This window comes from Bactrocera tryoni, chromosome 2, assembly GCF_016617805.1.
Source record: "Bactrocera tryoni isolate S06 chromosome 2, CSIRO_BtryS06_freeze2, whole genome shotgun sequence".
Classification (NCBI taxonomy): domain Eukaryota; kingdom Metazoa; phylum Arthropoda; class Insecta; order Diptera; family Tephritidae; genus Bactrocera; species Bactrocera tryoni.
Window position 1 is genome coordinate 2,950,794 of NC_052500.1, and position 15,766 is coordinate 2,966,559.

General features: G+C 40.3%; 3 protein-coding genes across 3 annotated transcripts in view; 1 reads left to right on the plus strand and 2 right to left on the minus strand.

Annotated features, from left to right (window-relative positions):
- LOC120769437 (V-type proton ATPase catalytic subunit A-like) overlaps positions 1–15,766 on the minus strand; it is a 260,519-nt gene that overhangs the window by 218,402 nt on the left and 26,351 nt on the right. The gene's annotated exons all lie outside the window — the stretch shown is intronic.
- LOC120769439 (cylicin-2) lies at positions 7,241–8,161 on the minus strand. Its single transcript, XM_040096422.1, has one exon. The coding sequence runs from the start codon at positions 8,159–8,161 to the stop codon at positions 7,241–7,243; it is 921 nt and encodes a 306-aa protein (XP_039952356.1).
- LOC120769438 (V-type proton ATPase catalytic subunit A) lies at positions 10,490–14,522 on the plus strand. Its single transcript, XM_040096421.1, has 5 exons — positions 10,490–10,630; positions 11,691–11,787; positions 11,857–12,554; positions 12,629–13,606; positions 13,676–14,522. Exons 2-5 carry the CDS (start codon positions 11,712–11,714, stop codon positions 13,766–13,768), a joined length of 1,845 nt encoding a protein of 614 aa, XP_039952355.1. The 5' UTR covers positions 10,490–10,630; positions 11,691–11,711; the 3' UTR covers positions 13,769–14,522.

The following is a 15,766-nucleotide window of genomic DNA, read 5'->3' on the forward strand; positions in this document are numbered from 1 at the left end:
GCTGACGCACTTATGGCTGTAGTCCGCTAATGAGCTGGAAGTACTTATAGATGTGAGTGCAGCCGACTGCTGGTGGCAATGACAATGCATATTGGTGCACATTTCCCTACATACAAATATGGTATGTGTGTATATAGACGCATATATGTACATAGGATTGTGCGTGAGTGCAAGTGGCGTTCGCGTGATGATCCTTGCATGTAGGCATAGCATGGCGTTCGGCTAATTGCATACAATTTGTTGAGGTTCGCACTCAATCATATAGAGCAAAAATTGCGAGCTCTCACATGGGATGCGACCCCGGTGGCGCCGCCTAAGGCTAATTTGCTAAATTTGCACAATTTTCCACTTAAATGGAGAGCACTTCTTCTGTCGATATTACATTTTCGGTGCGACAAGCGAGCATAAAGCAGCATTTTCGAATCAACTATCAACGTTCGTGCATGCAACAGCGTTAGATCGATACACGCGCATTTAAAACGAGCGCTTCTTGAACAAATTCTTAATTATTGGGCATTCTTGCTGTTCTTAAACTCTATTCTATTTGGATTGGACTTAGATAGATCTTAAAGAGGTCTGGAATGCGTTAATTTTTTTACAACAGGTGTGAGACTTTGCTAAGTCTGTGCAATTTCGCCAAAATGTAGGCAACGACTTACATTTTTTTAAGCTAATCGATTGTGATGAGTTGTCTACATTTAGGGGTAACATATATCAAGAATAATGAAAAATTTATAATAAATAATAGTTTTTATTTTTGTATTACAAAAGTTGTGTAAAAGTTATCTACTCAGTCAGTGTTAAAGACATTTTTCGTTTCTTTTTATATGGTTGTCTTAATGACCCCCCAAAAACAGGGAGGTTACTCTATATTTCTCCCTTGCAATAGCGCTGTACTCTTTTATACAAGTTTAACCGGCTATGCATTGCTGAAGTTCAACAGTATGGAGTAAAATATTCCTAAATTTTGTATTATTAGTGCCCTCATTTACCTAAGCTTCTTGGATATACATATATTAGGTACGAGTATTCGAAGGTGTATCAAAACGTAAGCGGATTAAATGAATATTATTCAAATATAATGATTATAGGAGGCACTAAGGGAGAGAACATATAATAAAGATTAAAAAAAGTTTGTGGAACTCCTTGACGATGTTGCAAGCTATTATTGCCCTTGAATAAATGTGGTAATATCGCTGTGGCCTATAAGGAACTTAGATACTCTGGTTTGTTGCCATAGACAATAGACTTAACGAAGCCCTAGAGGAAAATGTCTAACGGCGTCAAATCGCATGACCGAGGTGACCAATTGGCTGAGCCATTTCGTGAGATAACACGTTCACGAAACTTGGTTTTCAATAAATCGATTGTGACATTTGCTGTGTGGCTTGTGACGCCGTCCTGTTGGAATTACATATTGCCTAAGTCCATATCATCCAATTCGGACCAAACTATTCGGTTATGATTGAGCGGTAGCGATTCCCATTCACAGTAACGTGCCGGTCTTTATCATCACGGAAGAAGTACGGCCCAATGACGCCGCCGGCCCATAAACCACACTAAACAGTAATTTTTTCTGGATGCAGTACGTGTGTATTGCTGCCTGAGCAATAACGCATATTTTGCTTATTGACGAAGCTATTCAGTCAGAAATGAGTCTCATCGCTGAAGATGATTCTTAGATGGAAATCCGGATAACTTGCAAGTTGCTGCTCAGCCCGATACACGAACACACGATACACGAACATGCGTCAATTAAATCCTGTACGGATGTAGACAAAGATTTTTTCGCAAAATTCGCCACAACGACGTCACAGAGATGCCCAACACTTGAGAACGACGTGTGAGAGACTGAGGGTTTTTCTCAATTGATGCGCTAGCGACAGCAATATTCTCGACACGACGGGCACTTCTTTGTCTCACTGTCACACGAGAGCATTTTCTACTGAGCCTGTGAATTCAAATTTTTCCACTAGACGCTCAATTGTTGATCTGACATGACGACCTTAAATTGGATGTAGCGCTCTTAAAATTAATACTACCTAAGACACTGACTCCGAGTTTCCGTTGTTGGATCGTATATCTTTTTATGATGAAGTGACTAAAGAGAAAACTCAAAAGAGCGGGACCCTATTGGTCTACTTTTGTAGCGTCCCCATTGAAAACCCCGTTAGTTTAGCTCATATGGCGTTACTATCTATCCATATTTCCCAGCACAGTTACTCTACTAGTCGGAAGTTTACTGTTAGCAGCAGCTCGCATACTTCGTAACCCGCCCTCGTGCTTGATTGCGTGCCACTAAACACCGCTGAGCCACTCACCTGCTTAGCATAAACGCATCTGTTTATTTGTTCATGCAAACAGCTTTGGCCTTAGACGGCCGTGTCTTGAGGTATTGCCTGCAAGCAAACACAAACTGCCCATGCACTCCCCGCCTGCCATAACTCGCCTGCAATAAACACTAATAAGCATTTGCAGTGTCCTTAAGGTGACTAAGCCAACTAATATAATATGCCTTGATTGTGTGGTCAGGCGTTCAATTGTGGGTGTAATAATCGAATTTTGGTTACATGCGGCCAAAAAGCAAACGATCAGATCAGCCACTTGCTTAGGCTCGGTCTTAGCCTTGTGTGCGCCTGTATGTGTGTGTGCCTATTTGCTTGTAGTTAGTGGGCATTTCCTGCATGATTAATTGTTGGATACAAGTAGGTCACACACACACACCCACACGCAGCTTTAATAAATTTATGCGCTTGCTTTTATCAGGATATGCGCTGGGGCTGTTGATCTCCCACTGCCTTCGGCAACGAATACATGTAAACCGGCCAATTTGCATGCGTGATTGTGGTTATGTGACTGACAAACATATCGGAACATTTCGGTCATAAGCAATCAATGCCAAACTGTTATTAGGCACAGATATATACAGATATGTAAAGTAGCTGATTACTAATGAGTATGAAAATTGGCTAAGACGTATCATGTTCCCAACGCGCCCACCCCAGCATATAGAATACTAATAATTAAAGTAAATTTCCGCTATATATGATACAAGTAAAGCCATGTGTAAAAAACTACAAAAATTCCATAGTTCCTTCCCCGGAAAGTATGGTGAAGTTTCAGGTACAAAAATGATTAATAATAAATTTATTTTCTTTTCGCAATAAGCACTTTAATTTCCTGAATTCGGACCGACATTGCAGTACTAGCAAAACAGAGAAGATCTCATTGTTTATCCGCATTAAGGGCGAATATTTGATTTTAAGAGCTTAGAAAAGTAATAAACCATTACTCCAAGCATTAACGGCAGTTACAGGAAGTCTACAGAAACCCAATACCACTGCTGATTACTTAAGTTTAGTATGGACTGCGTGAGTTGCACAATTTTAATTGACACACAGAACTAAGCCGGTGTAATTCAATGAGATTTCAAATTTTATCTCCAGTATTTGCGCATTGCAACTCAGTATTGATTCCACAAACAAATAGTATATTTAAGTTAAGCTTATTTTTACCAGGAAGCCAAGGCAATAAACAGGAAAATCCAAGGCGAACTATGGTCGTTAGTGAGAATTCTACAACAAATCCAACTTACACGTACATAAAACATAATATTCCAACTAATAAATAATTTAAAGCGCAAAAAGCTGTAAAGAGAAATTTTCTGGCATTTCTGTATTTTCAATGAGAATATAATTCAAAAGAAAATTATTTATGTGCAATACGCCCACTAGCCCAGCTAAAGTTTGCCTTTGCTGGAGCAATCCAATAATCATTAGATAAGTATTGTACGTCAGAACTTGTGTACGAGGACGGCGTGCAAAGTCCGTGACTTTTCGAATGAAAGCTTGGTTCAAATGCAGCTGAAATTTCCTTTCTGGTATATATTTTCTTGGCGTGACCTTCTTTATCAGAGCGATATTGATTTTAGTCAAAAAATTGTGGTCAATTGAAAAGTCCTCGGCCTCTTATATAGACGGCGCTACTAGACTTGTGCATCGAATTGCTTCCACATTCACCGTATTCTCTAGATCTGGCACCAAGCGACTTTGTCCTGTTCCCATATTTCAAGGGATACCCATATTTTTAAAGGATGGGAACAAATTTTAGTCGAGTGAAGAGGCGATCGCCGAAACTGGGACTTACCTTGAAGCAAAAGACAAATCCTACTACACTATTGGTATCGAAAAGTTGGCGGATCACTATAACCAGTGTATTACCGTTGAATAAAATGTATTTACTATGATAGGCCGAACTAGCCCGCTCTTCGGCAGCGTCCAAGATGACGGGACCAAAACCATGCAACGCTGCTACGCACGGAGGAGAGAGCGATGGGGAACTGGCAGCAGGCAGTAGGAATGCGCCATGCCCAGCTGCTTCTCGGAGGGTACAACCTCTAAAGAGTTAAGGATATAATCCACCTCCCTCGTGACAAATTCCACCTCCGAGTTGCGCTCTACACAGATCACTGAAGGCTCAGGAAGCACTTGTCCAACATGGGCATATGCTCTTGCACGAAGTGCCGGTTCTGCGACATGGAACAGGAAACCCCAGTACACTTGAATCTAGATTGTCCAGCAATTTGCAGAAGCAAGCTTAGGGCCCTAGGACAGGGCCACATCAGCTCAGTAGCGCCCAGCAGGCCCGTGAAACTATTTAGGCTGCTGGACCTTGGTGACCATATGGGAGAGGGCAAATAGACTCTAGGTCGCAGTGCAACACCTCATTATTAACTATCTATGGAAGGCCGTGAACTTTTTAACTGACCTGTTAAGTCTCGTCTCGATTTTTTTTGTTAAAAGTAAGGTCCTACAAGTTCCAAAAACTTAGCCATGACGGTCCAACATTACCTGTCAATCAGGAAAAAATTTGTACAGATTTTTAGATGGTGTTACGGTGACTATGACTTAAGAAGTTATAGATAGTCCAACAAAATACTTCTAGCGTCGTCTTTAAGAGCTCAGAACAATATTTCACAATTTGTTCTCCCAAAAAACGCTTTTGTCTTGCCTTAATGCTCGAGAGGTCCTACTTTGATACTTTCGCTTGAGCGCCCTTTGCTCTCACGTTTTACGACAAGAGTTGACAACGCCACTATGGCCTATGAAGTTCTTCTACGATAATCCTAAACACAAACTCACAAATCCGCCCTCGTAAATCTACACCAGCGGAGAGAGATTCACTCGAATTGGCCAACATTGAAACTAAGTAAAAGCACTTGCAGTTTGCACTAAACACAACGGCCATAACTGCCTCTAATACACAAAAGAATTAAGTCCATTTGCAGAAGCAGTGAAAATCCTTTAAACTGGCCAACTGTTGGCCATGTGAGCGGGTAGGTGGATATTACGCCTTCACATTGCATTACATGCCACAACAACTGGCCGCTTCCGACGAGATGAAGTACACATAAGCACAGATAACTAGTCGTGCACTTGCAAGCATCATGGCTTATGATGCAACAGTAACAGAATTATGACCACCATTAAAGCAGCCGAGCCGGGCACATGCACACTCACACATACACATGCCCCCAATGGACCGAAATGGACAGCAGCGATACATCATCGCATAGTTCCTGCGGTGAACGATGCCGAAGAAGCAGCAGCAGCTTAACTGGCATACCAAATATGCGAAAACAAATACCCTTGTAGAGCATATTAAGCCGCGTACCCCAATCTCGTGCCTTTCCTCCAGCGCCATTGTGCCTCCTCATAAGCATTTAAATGTACGTGCAGCCGATGTGTGGTGCGGCTGCTGTGGTAGGGGGGTGCGCACAAATTAGTGGGCTCTTGTTTCGCCTGCTGGGAAGCCATAATAACAGCCCCCAAATGCGCCAGGTATGCATGCAGCCGATGCACGAACCAACTTTGGAAGCTGTGGCATGTAGCAACAATAGATTTCGTTGAACAATGTGTGTGTTGTGTGTGTGGCAGTGAGTTGATGTTGCCGGCCCGAGCTCTGCAAGAATAGCAACGACAACGTCAGTGCTACCACTACTACTTAAATAATAACAACAATAACAAACGCTTACGTGCAGCACTGCTTGTGGCATGTATATAAAGCATAAGTTATGCACTTCCGTTGGGCGAACAATGAACACGGAAATTTCATTTAGGTATTTCTACACCTTTACAAAGTCGAACGCCGTAGCAGTAGTGACCATGGCCATGGCTTAGCCAATATGTAAGGGCCGCAATGCTGCACTGCTGCACTGACCGGACCGGACCGGACCGGCAACCGCAGCAGCGGCAGAAGCGGCTAAATCACATAGCACCGGAAATTCTTCATTTGTTTTAACAGCTTAGCAAACAATAATTACAACAACAATAACAACACCTGGCCAGCAAAAGGACGCAACTGCCATGACTTAGGAGAACTTTTAACAAATTAACACAAGAGCCAACTGGCTGAGCCACTGGCGGTGACTGCTGATGTGTGTGGGCCCGCAAGGTGGGGCTTATACCTTGTCCTTGTGGTGGCCTTCACCATGCGCCTCTATTGTCTCCATATGTATGTGCATGCTGGCATGCTGCAAATTGCCTTGTGTCATGAAGGCGTAAATTCTGCAAACAACAGTGATTTGTGTAGTGCCCTCTACAGTTTGAATAGCAAAGAGCCGGCGATTCTAGTGAGTCATTCAAAATAATTGTGAGAAGAGCAGAGTTATGGGTCGGGTCGGGTCGGGTCGGATGCCAAAAAAAACACCGTTATGGTAGATAACGTTCAGCTTATTTCCTGAATAAGTTTTTGATATAAAAATACTTTGCTTCCAATAAGACAATGGTTAATATAGAGGATATTAAGAGGAATGCGTTGACTCAAATTTGATCTTTTGCAGTTGAAAAGATTGAGTTATAATCAAGACACTCGGAGATTTACCATTGTTTTCCGATAGATGACAGTTAAAAACAATAACTATGTAACAGCAGTTCGGTTTTTACATCCGGTCAATCCCTTCGCCAAAGACCGTTATTCACACCAAACAAGTTCCCATTAGAAACGAAATTTTCTTGTATCATCTTTCATTATTTTACATAATATGTACAATTATTTATTACAATATTAGGTTTTTATAGGGAAAGCTATCCAAATACAATATTCTCACTTACCAACACCGAAAGACTATAAATAAAATAGAAAACTAATGCAGTACCGCCGCCATTACCAACCACAACACCACAGTAGAAACTGAGACAATACCACCTTTGCTGGTACTAATAGCATTTCTCGTGGTTTACTAATCGTGTCCGTGGTCACTGCTGCTGCTCTCCTTCTTCTTCGAATTTTTCCACTTCTTTTTCTCCTCGTTGCCTTTCTTTTTGCCGCCCTCTTGCTCTTCGCCCCACTTCTTTTTCTCTTCTTTCTTTTTCTTGTGTCCCTTGTGGCCCTTTTTCTTGTGACCCTTCTTACTGTGACCCTTCTTTCCGTATTCATCTTCATGTGCGCTCTTCTTGTGACCTCCTTTTTTATGATGGCCACCCTTCTCATGCTTCTTCACCTCCTCAAAACCACCGTGCTTCTCCTCCTCACCTTCATCGTGGTGTTCGTCATAGTATTTCTTTTCCTTTTTGTCTTCGTTTAACTTGTGCACATGATGCTTGCCCTTAATTGAGTGTCCCTTCTTATACGAGCCATGATCTTCGAATTCGTGCCCTTTCTCGCTTTTCTTGCCTTTCTTGTGTTTCTTGTGATGGCCTTCATCCTTTTTGTGTTTCTTCTCATGCCCATGCTCTTCTTCTTTTTCACCCTTTTTGCCTTCCTTGTCGTGATGTCCCTTTTCACCCTTCTCATGATGTTCCTCCTCCTTATGTCCCTTCTTACCCTTTTCACCTTTTTTCTTTTTGTTTTCACTGTGCTTCTCCTCTTCGGATTTTTCCTCCCACGACTCCTCCTTCTCCTCTTCCTCTTCGGCTTCTTCTTCCTCTTCCTTTTTCTCATCTTCGTGCTCATGCTTCTCAGAGCCAGCTACCAACAGATCATCATAGATCGGCTGTAAACTAGCAGTAATTGCAACGGCATCATCCGACTGTATCCCCAATGCGGTCGGCGCGTAAGCACTCTCAACAAGCACCAAAAGGCAGCCGAATACCACAAATATGCTTCCGATTCTCACAGTAGTCCACACCCATGGCGAATGCATTTTGCTTCGCAAGGCCATAATTGCTGCTACTCTCCATTCACACCAGGCCGCTGCCTGCAGTTTGTTAGCCTTGTGTTGGTCCTTTTCGTATAAGTATCTTAAGTGAATCCGTCTCCGCCAACGACTGCAGTAACGCTTTGAAACTGTAATGTGCGCACTGGTGCACAGTGTTGGGCCTTTTTATCTCTGTCGCCCAGTAATTTGGCAGCGACCACTCTTGTCTCTAATGCGTGACCGAAAATCGTAACTGCTGGTGCCATTACGAAGTCCAAGCACCGACTACTTGCCACTTTGCTAATTGAAAAGCCCAATTGGCCGTGAAGTTACTGGCTGCGGTGGCTGTGGTCGCACTGCTTTTGAGACACCGAAATTGTGACGCACTTCAATGATTTCTTGCGATTATTTTCTTTGAATTTCACAAGGAAATTACGACATAAATGAATGAGCGACCAGAGATGAGGGGCAATTGAACACATGTTGAATTTTACTTGCAATCAAATTTGTTGGTGTGGTTCAAAGTTTATTTGGAACTAAGCGACAGAGTTATGAAATCTTATACCAGTGTAAAAGAAATGGCCCCAAAACATTCGGACATTCTCATATCCAGACTAATAAGTAAAAATAAGAGACGCGGATTTATATCCAGCCATGAATATTGTTGTAGGGTTCTATTTAAAGGTATGGAGAAATTCCATTCCTTCCGGATGCCGGATTCCGGTGCATACATACTATATCTATACTATGTGAGAACTAGTAAATAAATGTAATAAAAGTAAAAGAATCGTAAAACTTCCATACAAACTTAGGTTAGGTTAGGTTAAACTGGTAGGCAATAAGCCATGCATAGACCAGTTTTGGTCCTTTGCGAAACCAGATGGAGTTCAGTGCCTAGGTCCAAGAGAAGTAGTAAATTTTAACAGACCCTGCGGCCTCACTATCGATACCTCCTCCAGTGTATCATACCGTGAGGACCCCAGTTGCTTATAGCGTAGTCTTGCTGATGCGGGACAAGTGCACAAGAGATGCTCCACTGTTTTCCTGATGCCCTGCTCTAAACATTTCAAACAAACTTTGGTTTGACCACAAGTCATATGTATGTATGTATATGCATGAAAGGAGTCTCAAAATTAACGGAAGATTTAAATTTGCCGCCATTTATGTGGTAAAGTTTTGACAACCCTAAAAAACAAGTCGACAGCTAACAGTTTAGGCTTAGTAAAATTGGATCGTTACACGATAGAGACACGTTGTCTTCGTTATTGAAGAATCTTTCAAAAATAATGAAAGCTTGGCGGCCGCAGCCCGAAACTTAATACAAAATATGGTCGGAGCAGTGTTTTAACTTCGTCAACTGGGAAGAGATTAAATGAAATGGCAGCAAATTCGGAACACCCTGTACTTATTATGATAGAATTGCTATCTTATCAACGAACTGAATACTAAATGTCTTGAATAAAACTTAAACAAGTTTAAACTTTATTTTAAAATTAATATAGAGAAGAATCTCTTAATTCAATAACATGGTAACGCTATTTTATAATACTTAATTCGCAAGAGAGTTTAGCGAGTTAAGCGAGAGCTTTAATTTTCGAGATAACCGGCTCTCACATCAAAGCATACGCATGTCGAACATTGCGAGCTTTTATGAATATTAAGAAAAAGTTACTTTCGAATGAAATGAAGATTTGGATATTGCTGCATGGTTATGGATTACGTAATGGGGAGTTTTACAAAAAAACATAAATATATTTAAATGTAGAATGAAATATAATGAATTTGTAGGTGTAATAATTCTTTCCCTAAATAATAATTATACTTTTGATACTGACTTTTTTAACATTTCTAAGCAATTTTTAAATTATAGAATCTTCGTTTTTCGAATAATAAATAAGACATTGGCTGTAAGTAAAGTAAATAAAAACATCTTATTATATAGTAAAATAAGTTCTTAAGCTTCTGCTCTGTAGAATGACAATGTATAAAATTAGCTTTAAGCTTAAGCTATTTGCATATATTTGAAAAAAATATATATTTTTTACAAAAATCAAAGTACTAAAGCAAAATAATTTGGAGTAGACAAACATTTCCTTTCATAAGAAACCAAATTCTTATATATTTGGAGCCCATTAAACACATAAAAGCAACCCTGTGACTAGTTTATCAAAAATCACACACTGCTGGTAACACTACAATATAAACGAGTGCGAAAGAGCGAGCGCAATATCGAAGTGCGCTCAGCGAAAGCTTTTCGATTGCTCAATGTGAAGATCATTTCGATATCGAAATTCGAACTTCGAAACAGATTTACTAGCGACGTCGTTAATTTTCACAGTTGGTCTTGTTCTGTTGGAGAAGCGCAACGTTCGTGTATTCATTTCTATAAAAAAATAACAAAGTGAGTTAACCGCACCGCCGTGCTGTGACAAAATTTTATTTGAATTAAAATCCAATTAGCGCAATTGTTTGTGGAACACTCTAACCAGAACGGTAATTATTGCGATAATGGCAGAGAAGTCAATACAGTTGTCTGATTAGATAATAAATAACTGGGCGTAGGGTAGTTCTAGCGCTAAATAGTAAAATTGTCATTACTAAATTGAACTCGAAACAATATATTATATGAATATATAGTGTTATAAAAGTGCATTGGATTTATTGAAACAAACAAAAACAAAAATTGTTGGGTTAAAAGACGGCGAAAACATAAGACCCAATTAATTGAGGTTGTCAGCTGACCTCGATTGTCTTGTGATCGGCACTAATAAACTATTTTGAATAGGTGTATCATGGCTTTTAACTGAGTTAGCTACTGAAGTTAATAAATATGGAAACTGTATTAAAACTGCAAGTAGACCCAAAATTATAGGTGTTGAAAAGTTAAGAATTCAAAATGGTTGCCTGCGTAGTTTTTTCAGATCGTGGTTAATCAGTCGTCAGCTGACACATTCAGATGACAATAGTCTTGTGATCAACGTCAAATGCAACTGTCAAAGTTTCGAACTTCGAAAGTGAATTTGTATCTTCATTCTACTCACTTATTAATTATTCTCGGTTAAAAAGTTATTTCGTTCGCTGAAGGTATTACAATAAATAAGTTAACCACTTAATATAGAATATTTAATATTTTCTTGAGGAGCAATAATAAATAAAATCTTCACTTTAACACGATCGCCAAGCTTGCCTAAATACAGCGCTGGTGATCAGCAGGTCACGTGAACACGAAGCTTTTATCTGTTTAATAGTGCGAATATTTTAAGTCATCACGACAAAAATCCTGTCTTTTAAGTGGTACAGAAATCGCCTTGAAATTATTTTTAAATTAAGATTTATCTGAAATATTAGAAATGTCAGAGGGTATTCCAATTAGATGGATTATTGGCAGACCATGTGAATTCTAATCAGAACTGATAAGAGAAAGTTGCTAATGTCTAATTTGAATAAAAGCCGTCAGCTGACTAACCACTATTTGCATTGCTAAACCTCGTTAAAATATTTCTTCGTCGTAAGTTTAGTATTATTCACCTTTTTTTGTTTGTTAATTTTTCAGTTGAACATCTAAAAAGCCAAAATGTCGAATTTGAAGCGCTTCGATGATGAGGATAACGAGAGCAAATATGGCCGCGTTTTCGCCGTATCTGGTCCTGGTAAGTAGTAGGGTCAATATCAATTTATTTGACTTATGAACTAACGAATATATTCTTTAAATCTCACAGTCGTCACAGCCGAGCGTATGTCTGGCTCTGCTATGTACGAGTTGGTGCGTGTAGGTTACTACGAATTGGTGGGTGAGATCATTCGTCTGGAAGGTGACATGGCCACCATTCAGGTATACGAGGAAACCTCTGGTGTAACTGTTGGTGATCCCGTGTTGCGTACAGGCAAACCTCTGTCCGTCGAATTGGGTCCCGGTATTATGGGTAGCATTTTTGACGGTATCCAGCGTCCACTGAAGGACATTAACGAACTGACCGAATCCATCTACATTCCCAAGGGTGTGAACGTACCCAGTTTGTCCCGTACCCAAGCTTGGGAATTCAATCCTCTCAACGTAAAAGTTGGTTCACACATCACCGGAGGTGATCTTTACGGTTTGGTGCACGAAAACACATTGGTTAAACACAAGATGATTGTAAATCCACGTACCAAGGGTACCGTTCGCTACATTGCTCCTACTGGTAACTACAAAGTCGATGATGTCGTTTTGGAAACCGAGTTCGACGGTGAAATCACCAAACACACTATGTTGCAAGTGTGGCCTGTACGTCAACCTCGTCCAGTAACTGAGAAATTGCCCGCCAACCACCCATTGTTGACTGGTCAGCGTGTATTGGACTCTCTGTTCCCCTGTGTACAAGGTGGTACCACCGCCATTCCCGGAGCTTTCGGTTGTGGCAAAACTGTCATCTCACAGGTAATTACAAGAAAACCACAAATCTAATCACAACAAAAAAATTAAGAAAATGTTTTCTGTTTCTTGCTTCGCAGGCCTTGTCCAAGTACTCCAACTCTGATGTCATTATCTACGTCGGTTGTGGTGAACGTGGTAACGAGATGTCTGAAGTATTGCGTGATTTCCCCGAATTGTCCGTTGAAATTGACGGTGTCACCGAGTCTATCATGAAACGTACCGCACTGGTAGCTAACACCTCTAACATGCCTGTCGCTGCTCGTGAAGCTTCCATTTACACTGGTATCACCCTTTCCGAATACTTCCGTGATATGGGTTACAACGTATCTATGATGGCTGATTCCACCTCCCGTTGGGCCGAAGCTCTTCGTGAAATTTCAGGTCGTTTGGCTGAAATGCCTGCCGATTCCGGTTACCCAGCCTACTTGGGTGCTCGTCTAGCCTCCTTCTACGAGCGTGCTGGACGCGTCAAATGTTTAGGTAATCCTGAACGTGAAGGCTCTGTCTCCATTGTCGGTGCTGTATCGCCACCTGGTGGTGATTTCTCAGATCCCGTCACATCCGCCACTTTGGGTATCGTACAAGTGTTCTGGGGTTTGGATAAGAAATTGGCTCAACGTAAGCATTTCCCTTCGATCAATTGGTTGATTTCCTACTCGAAATACATGCGCGCTCTGGATGATTTCTATGAAAAGAACTTTGCTGAATTCGTGCCATTGCGTACTAAGGTTAAGGAAATTCTGCAAGAAGAAGAAGATCTGTCTGAAATTGTACAGTTGGTCGGTAAAGCTTCATTGGCCGAAACAGACAAGATCACACTTGAGGTGGCGAAATTGTTGAAGGACGATTTCTTGCAACAGAACTCCTATTCATCGTACGATCGCTTCTGCCCCTTCTACAAGACCGTGGGTATGTTGAGGAACATAATTACCTTCTACGACTTGGCCCGCCACTCCGTGGAGTCGACAGCGCAATCTGAGAACAAGATCACATGGAACGTTATCCGCGAAGCTATGGGCAACATCATGTACCAGCTGTCGTCCATGAAATTCAAGGTAAGCTAAAAGAACTGCCAATATAACAGTAGTTGATTTTAATTGATTTTTAATTTTTTTGCGCCATAGGATCCCGTGAAGGATGGTGAAGCCAAGATCAAGGGTGATTTCGAGCAACTGCACGAGGATCTACAACAGGCTTTCAGAAACTTGGAAGATTAAGCTTCATAAGCGATTTCTACACAAGTTTGCTTTAATTTTAAATTGTTCTAAAAGACAAGGAGCCTATAATATTGTTATGTAGATTAATTAAACGAGAATCGTGTAAACGCGTCATCCCAATCAGTAACGAAACAGAACCAAAAGGGACACAACTATTCCTTTATAAAAGACAAAATTATGCATTCCACTTAAATGTTTCCAACACAAACGTATTTAAATCATTTACTATAATTAATTACATTGTTTTTCTGTGAAAATGTTAAAACGAAAACATTCCGGCCTTTCGGTGTTTCTATTGAAAATAAAATGTTTATTGCAGGCAACAACGTGAAAAAACACAAACGTCCCAAAATGTACTTCCAATATTATTGTTAACATTTGTATCTTTTGGAATGTAAACCGTGCGCATTTACTGTTTACACACACACACACTATATACATATATACATACTGTAGAGCGGGTATTTGCTATCCGCAAAGTGCGCATTCAATCTACAAAATACAAGTCAAAAGTGCGGTTTATACGTCAGCTTACATATACATATATACTTATTTAAAAATGCATACCAGTAGTATTATTGTATAATTGAAATTCTTGTTTGTCAAAATCTAAATGTATTGTTTTCGCTGCTACAGCTAACCTTCATTTGTTGAATGTAATGTAAATAATTACCTTATTGAAAATGTATTGTGAAAAGTGCATTCTGAAATAAAATGTGCAGCCTCAAGCTACATTTTACTGTAAACATACAAACTCCTGCTGCCGTTAGTTTCATTGTCTCTTAGTAAATATTAATCGAAAATTCAGCAGAACGAACGGATGCCTTGCTTTAAGGCACTCGATAAATGGGAAGCTCAGAAAGTAGCGCATTTGGTGAACATTTTAAACAAATTGCTTACACACAATATTCCAATAATTTTCTCATTGTTTGTGAGAAGAGTTCAAAACACAATTATAAATAATTAACTATACTATTAACTATATACAATGCGATAGCAGAAGATTAGCTAGAGAAATTGAAAACTCAACTTTATCACAGATGAAGCCATATTGTGTAAGAAATGTTATTTTGCGTGCTTTAATCTTATTTTTTATTTTTCCGCTGGCAGGTTAGAGAACACTTAATTTGGCTGAAATTTGTTGCATTTTCCCAAACTCCTCCATACATACATACTTTCTATACTTCCATAACGTTCATTAGACCATGCGAAAGGTTAAAGTTAATAGCCAGCGAAAATACATGTACTTTCGAAACGTGAGTGCGGAAACTTCAAAATTTATGACTTGAAAGTGCTAAAATATTAAAAACATTTAAACTCACCACTTTGTGGGCCACCAATAAATTTCAGTACCCTCAACTGCCACCGCCATAAACGCAGCGCAGCAGGTGAAGTGAGTGCTCGTGGCGTTCCACTTTGCTAAACATGACACGTCGCCAACGCTATTCGTATACGAAGGACATATACATACACATATACACGTGTACATGGCTTGACACACACATTCAAATTTCAACATGACGGCAGGGCGGCCGACCGACCGACCGTCCGCATAAAATGTCCACAATAAAAATAAAATGTGCGCGTCAACAAAGAAAATTTCATTTCAACATGAAAATCTACACACACACATGTGTGACGAAAAGCACAGTATGTGGCCAGTTGTGTGCTTGATTTTGATAGCGTAATAAACTTGCGAAGGCTCCACTTCTGGCCACGGTTGGGTGAAATAAAACCGTAAAGTGACTTGACGAGGTGCTGAGCGCCAGTACCAGCGCCAGAAATGCGGACTAAAGCAATAACTGCAGGACATATTGTAACCATGGCGCTTAATGGGATAATAAGTGGATAACAGTGAAAAGTCTAAGCTTATTTTTTGACAAGATAGTTTGCACTGGGCAGTTAAATGGAACATTGTAGCAATACTAGAATTCAGCAAAGGGTTGTGTGCTCACGTACATACACGACATTTATATATGTACGTATACAGGTGGCTAT

Bases quoted from the DNA above. Each gene is read 5' to 3' on its own strand.
- LOC120769439 (XM_040096422.1), bottom strand. From the start codon at position 8,161: ATGGCCTTGCGAAGCAAAATGCATTCGCCATGGGTGTGGACTACTGTG.
- LOC120769438 (XM_040096421.1), top strand. From the start codon at position 11,712: ATGTCGAATTTGAAGCGCTTCGATGATGAGGATAACGAGAGCAAATAT. The intron at 12,555-12,628 runs GTAATTACAAGA...CTTGCTTCGCAG, and splicing joins GCAAAACTGTCATCTCACAG to GCCTTGTCCAAGTACTCCAA. The intron at 13,607-13,675 runs GTAAGCTAAAAG...TTTGCGCCATAG, and splicing joins TGTCGTCCATGAAATTCAAG to GATCCCGTGAAGGATGGTGA.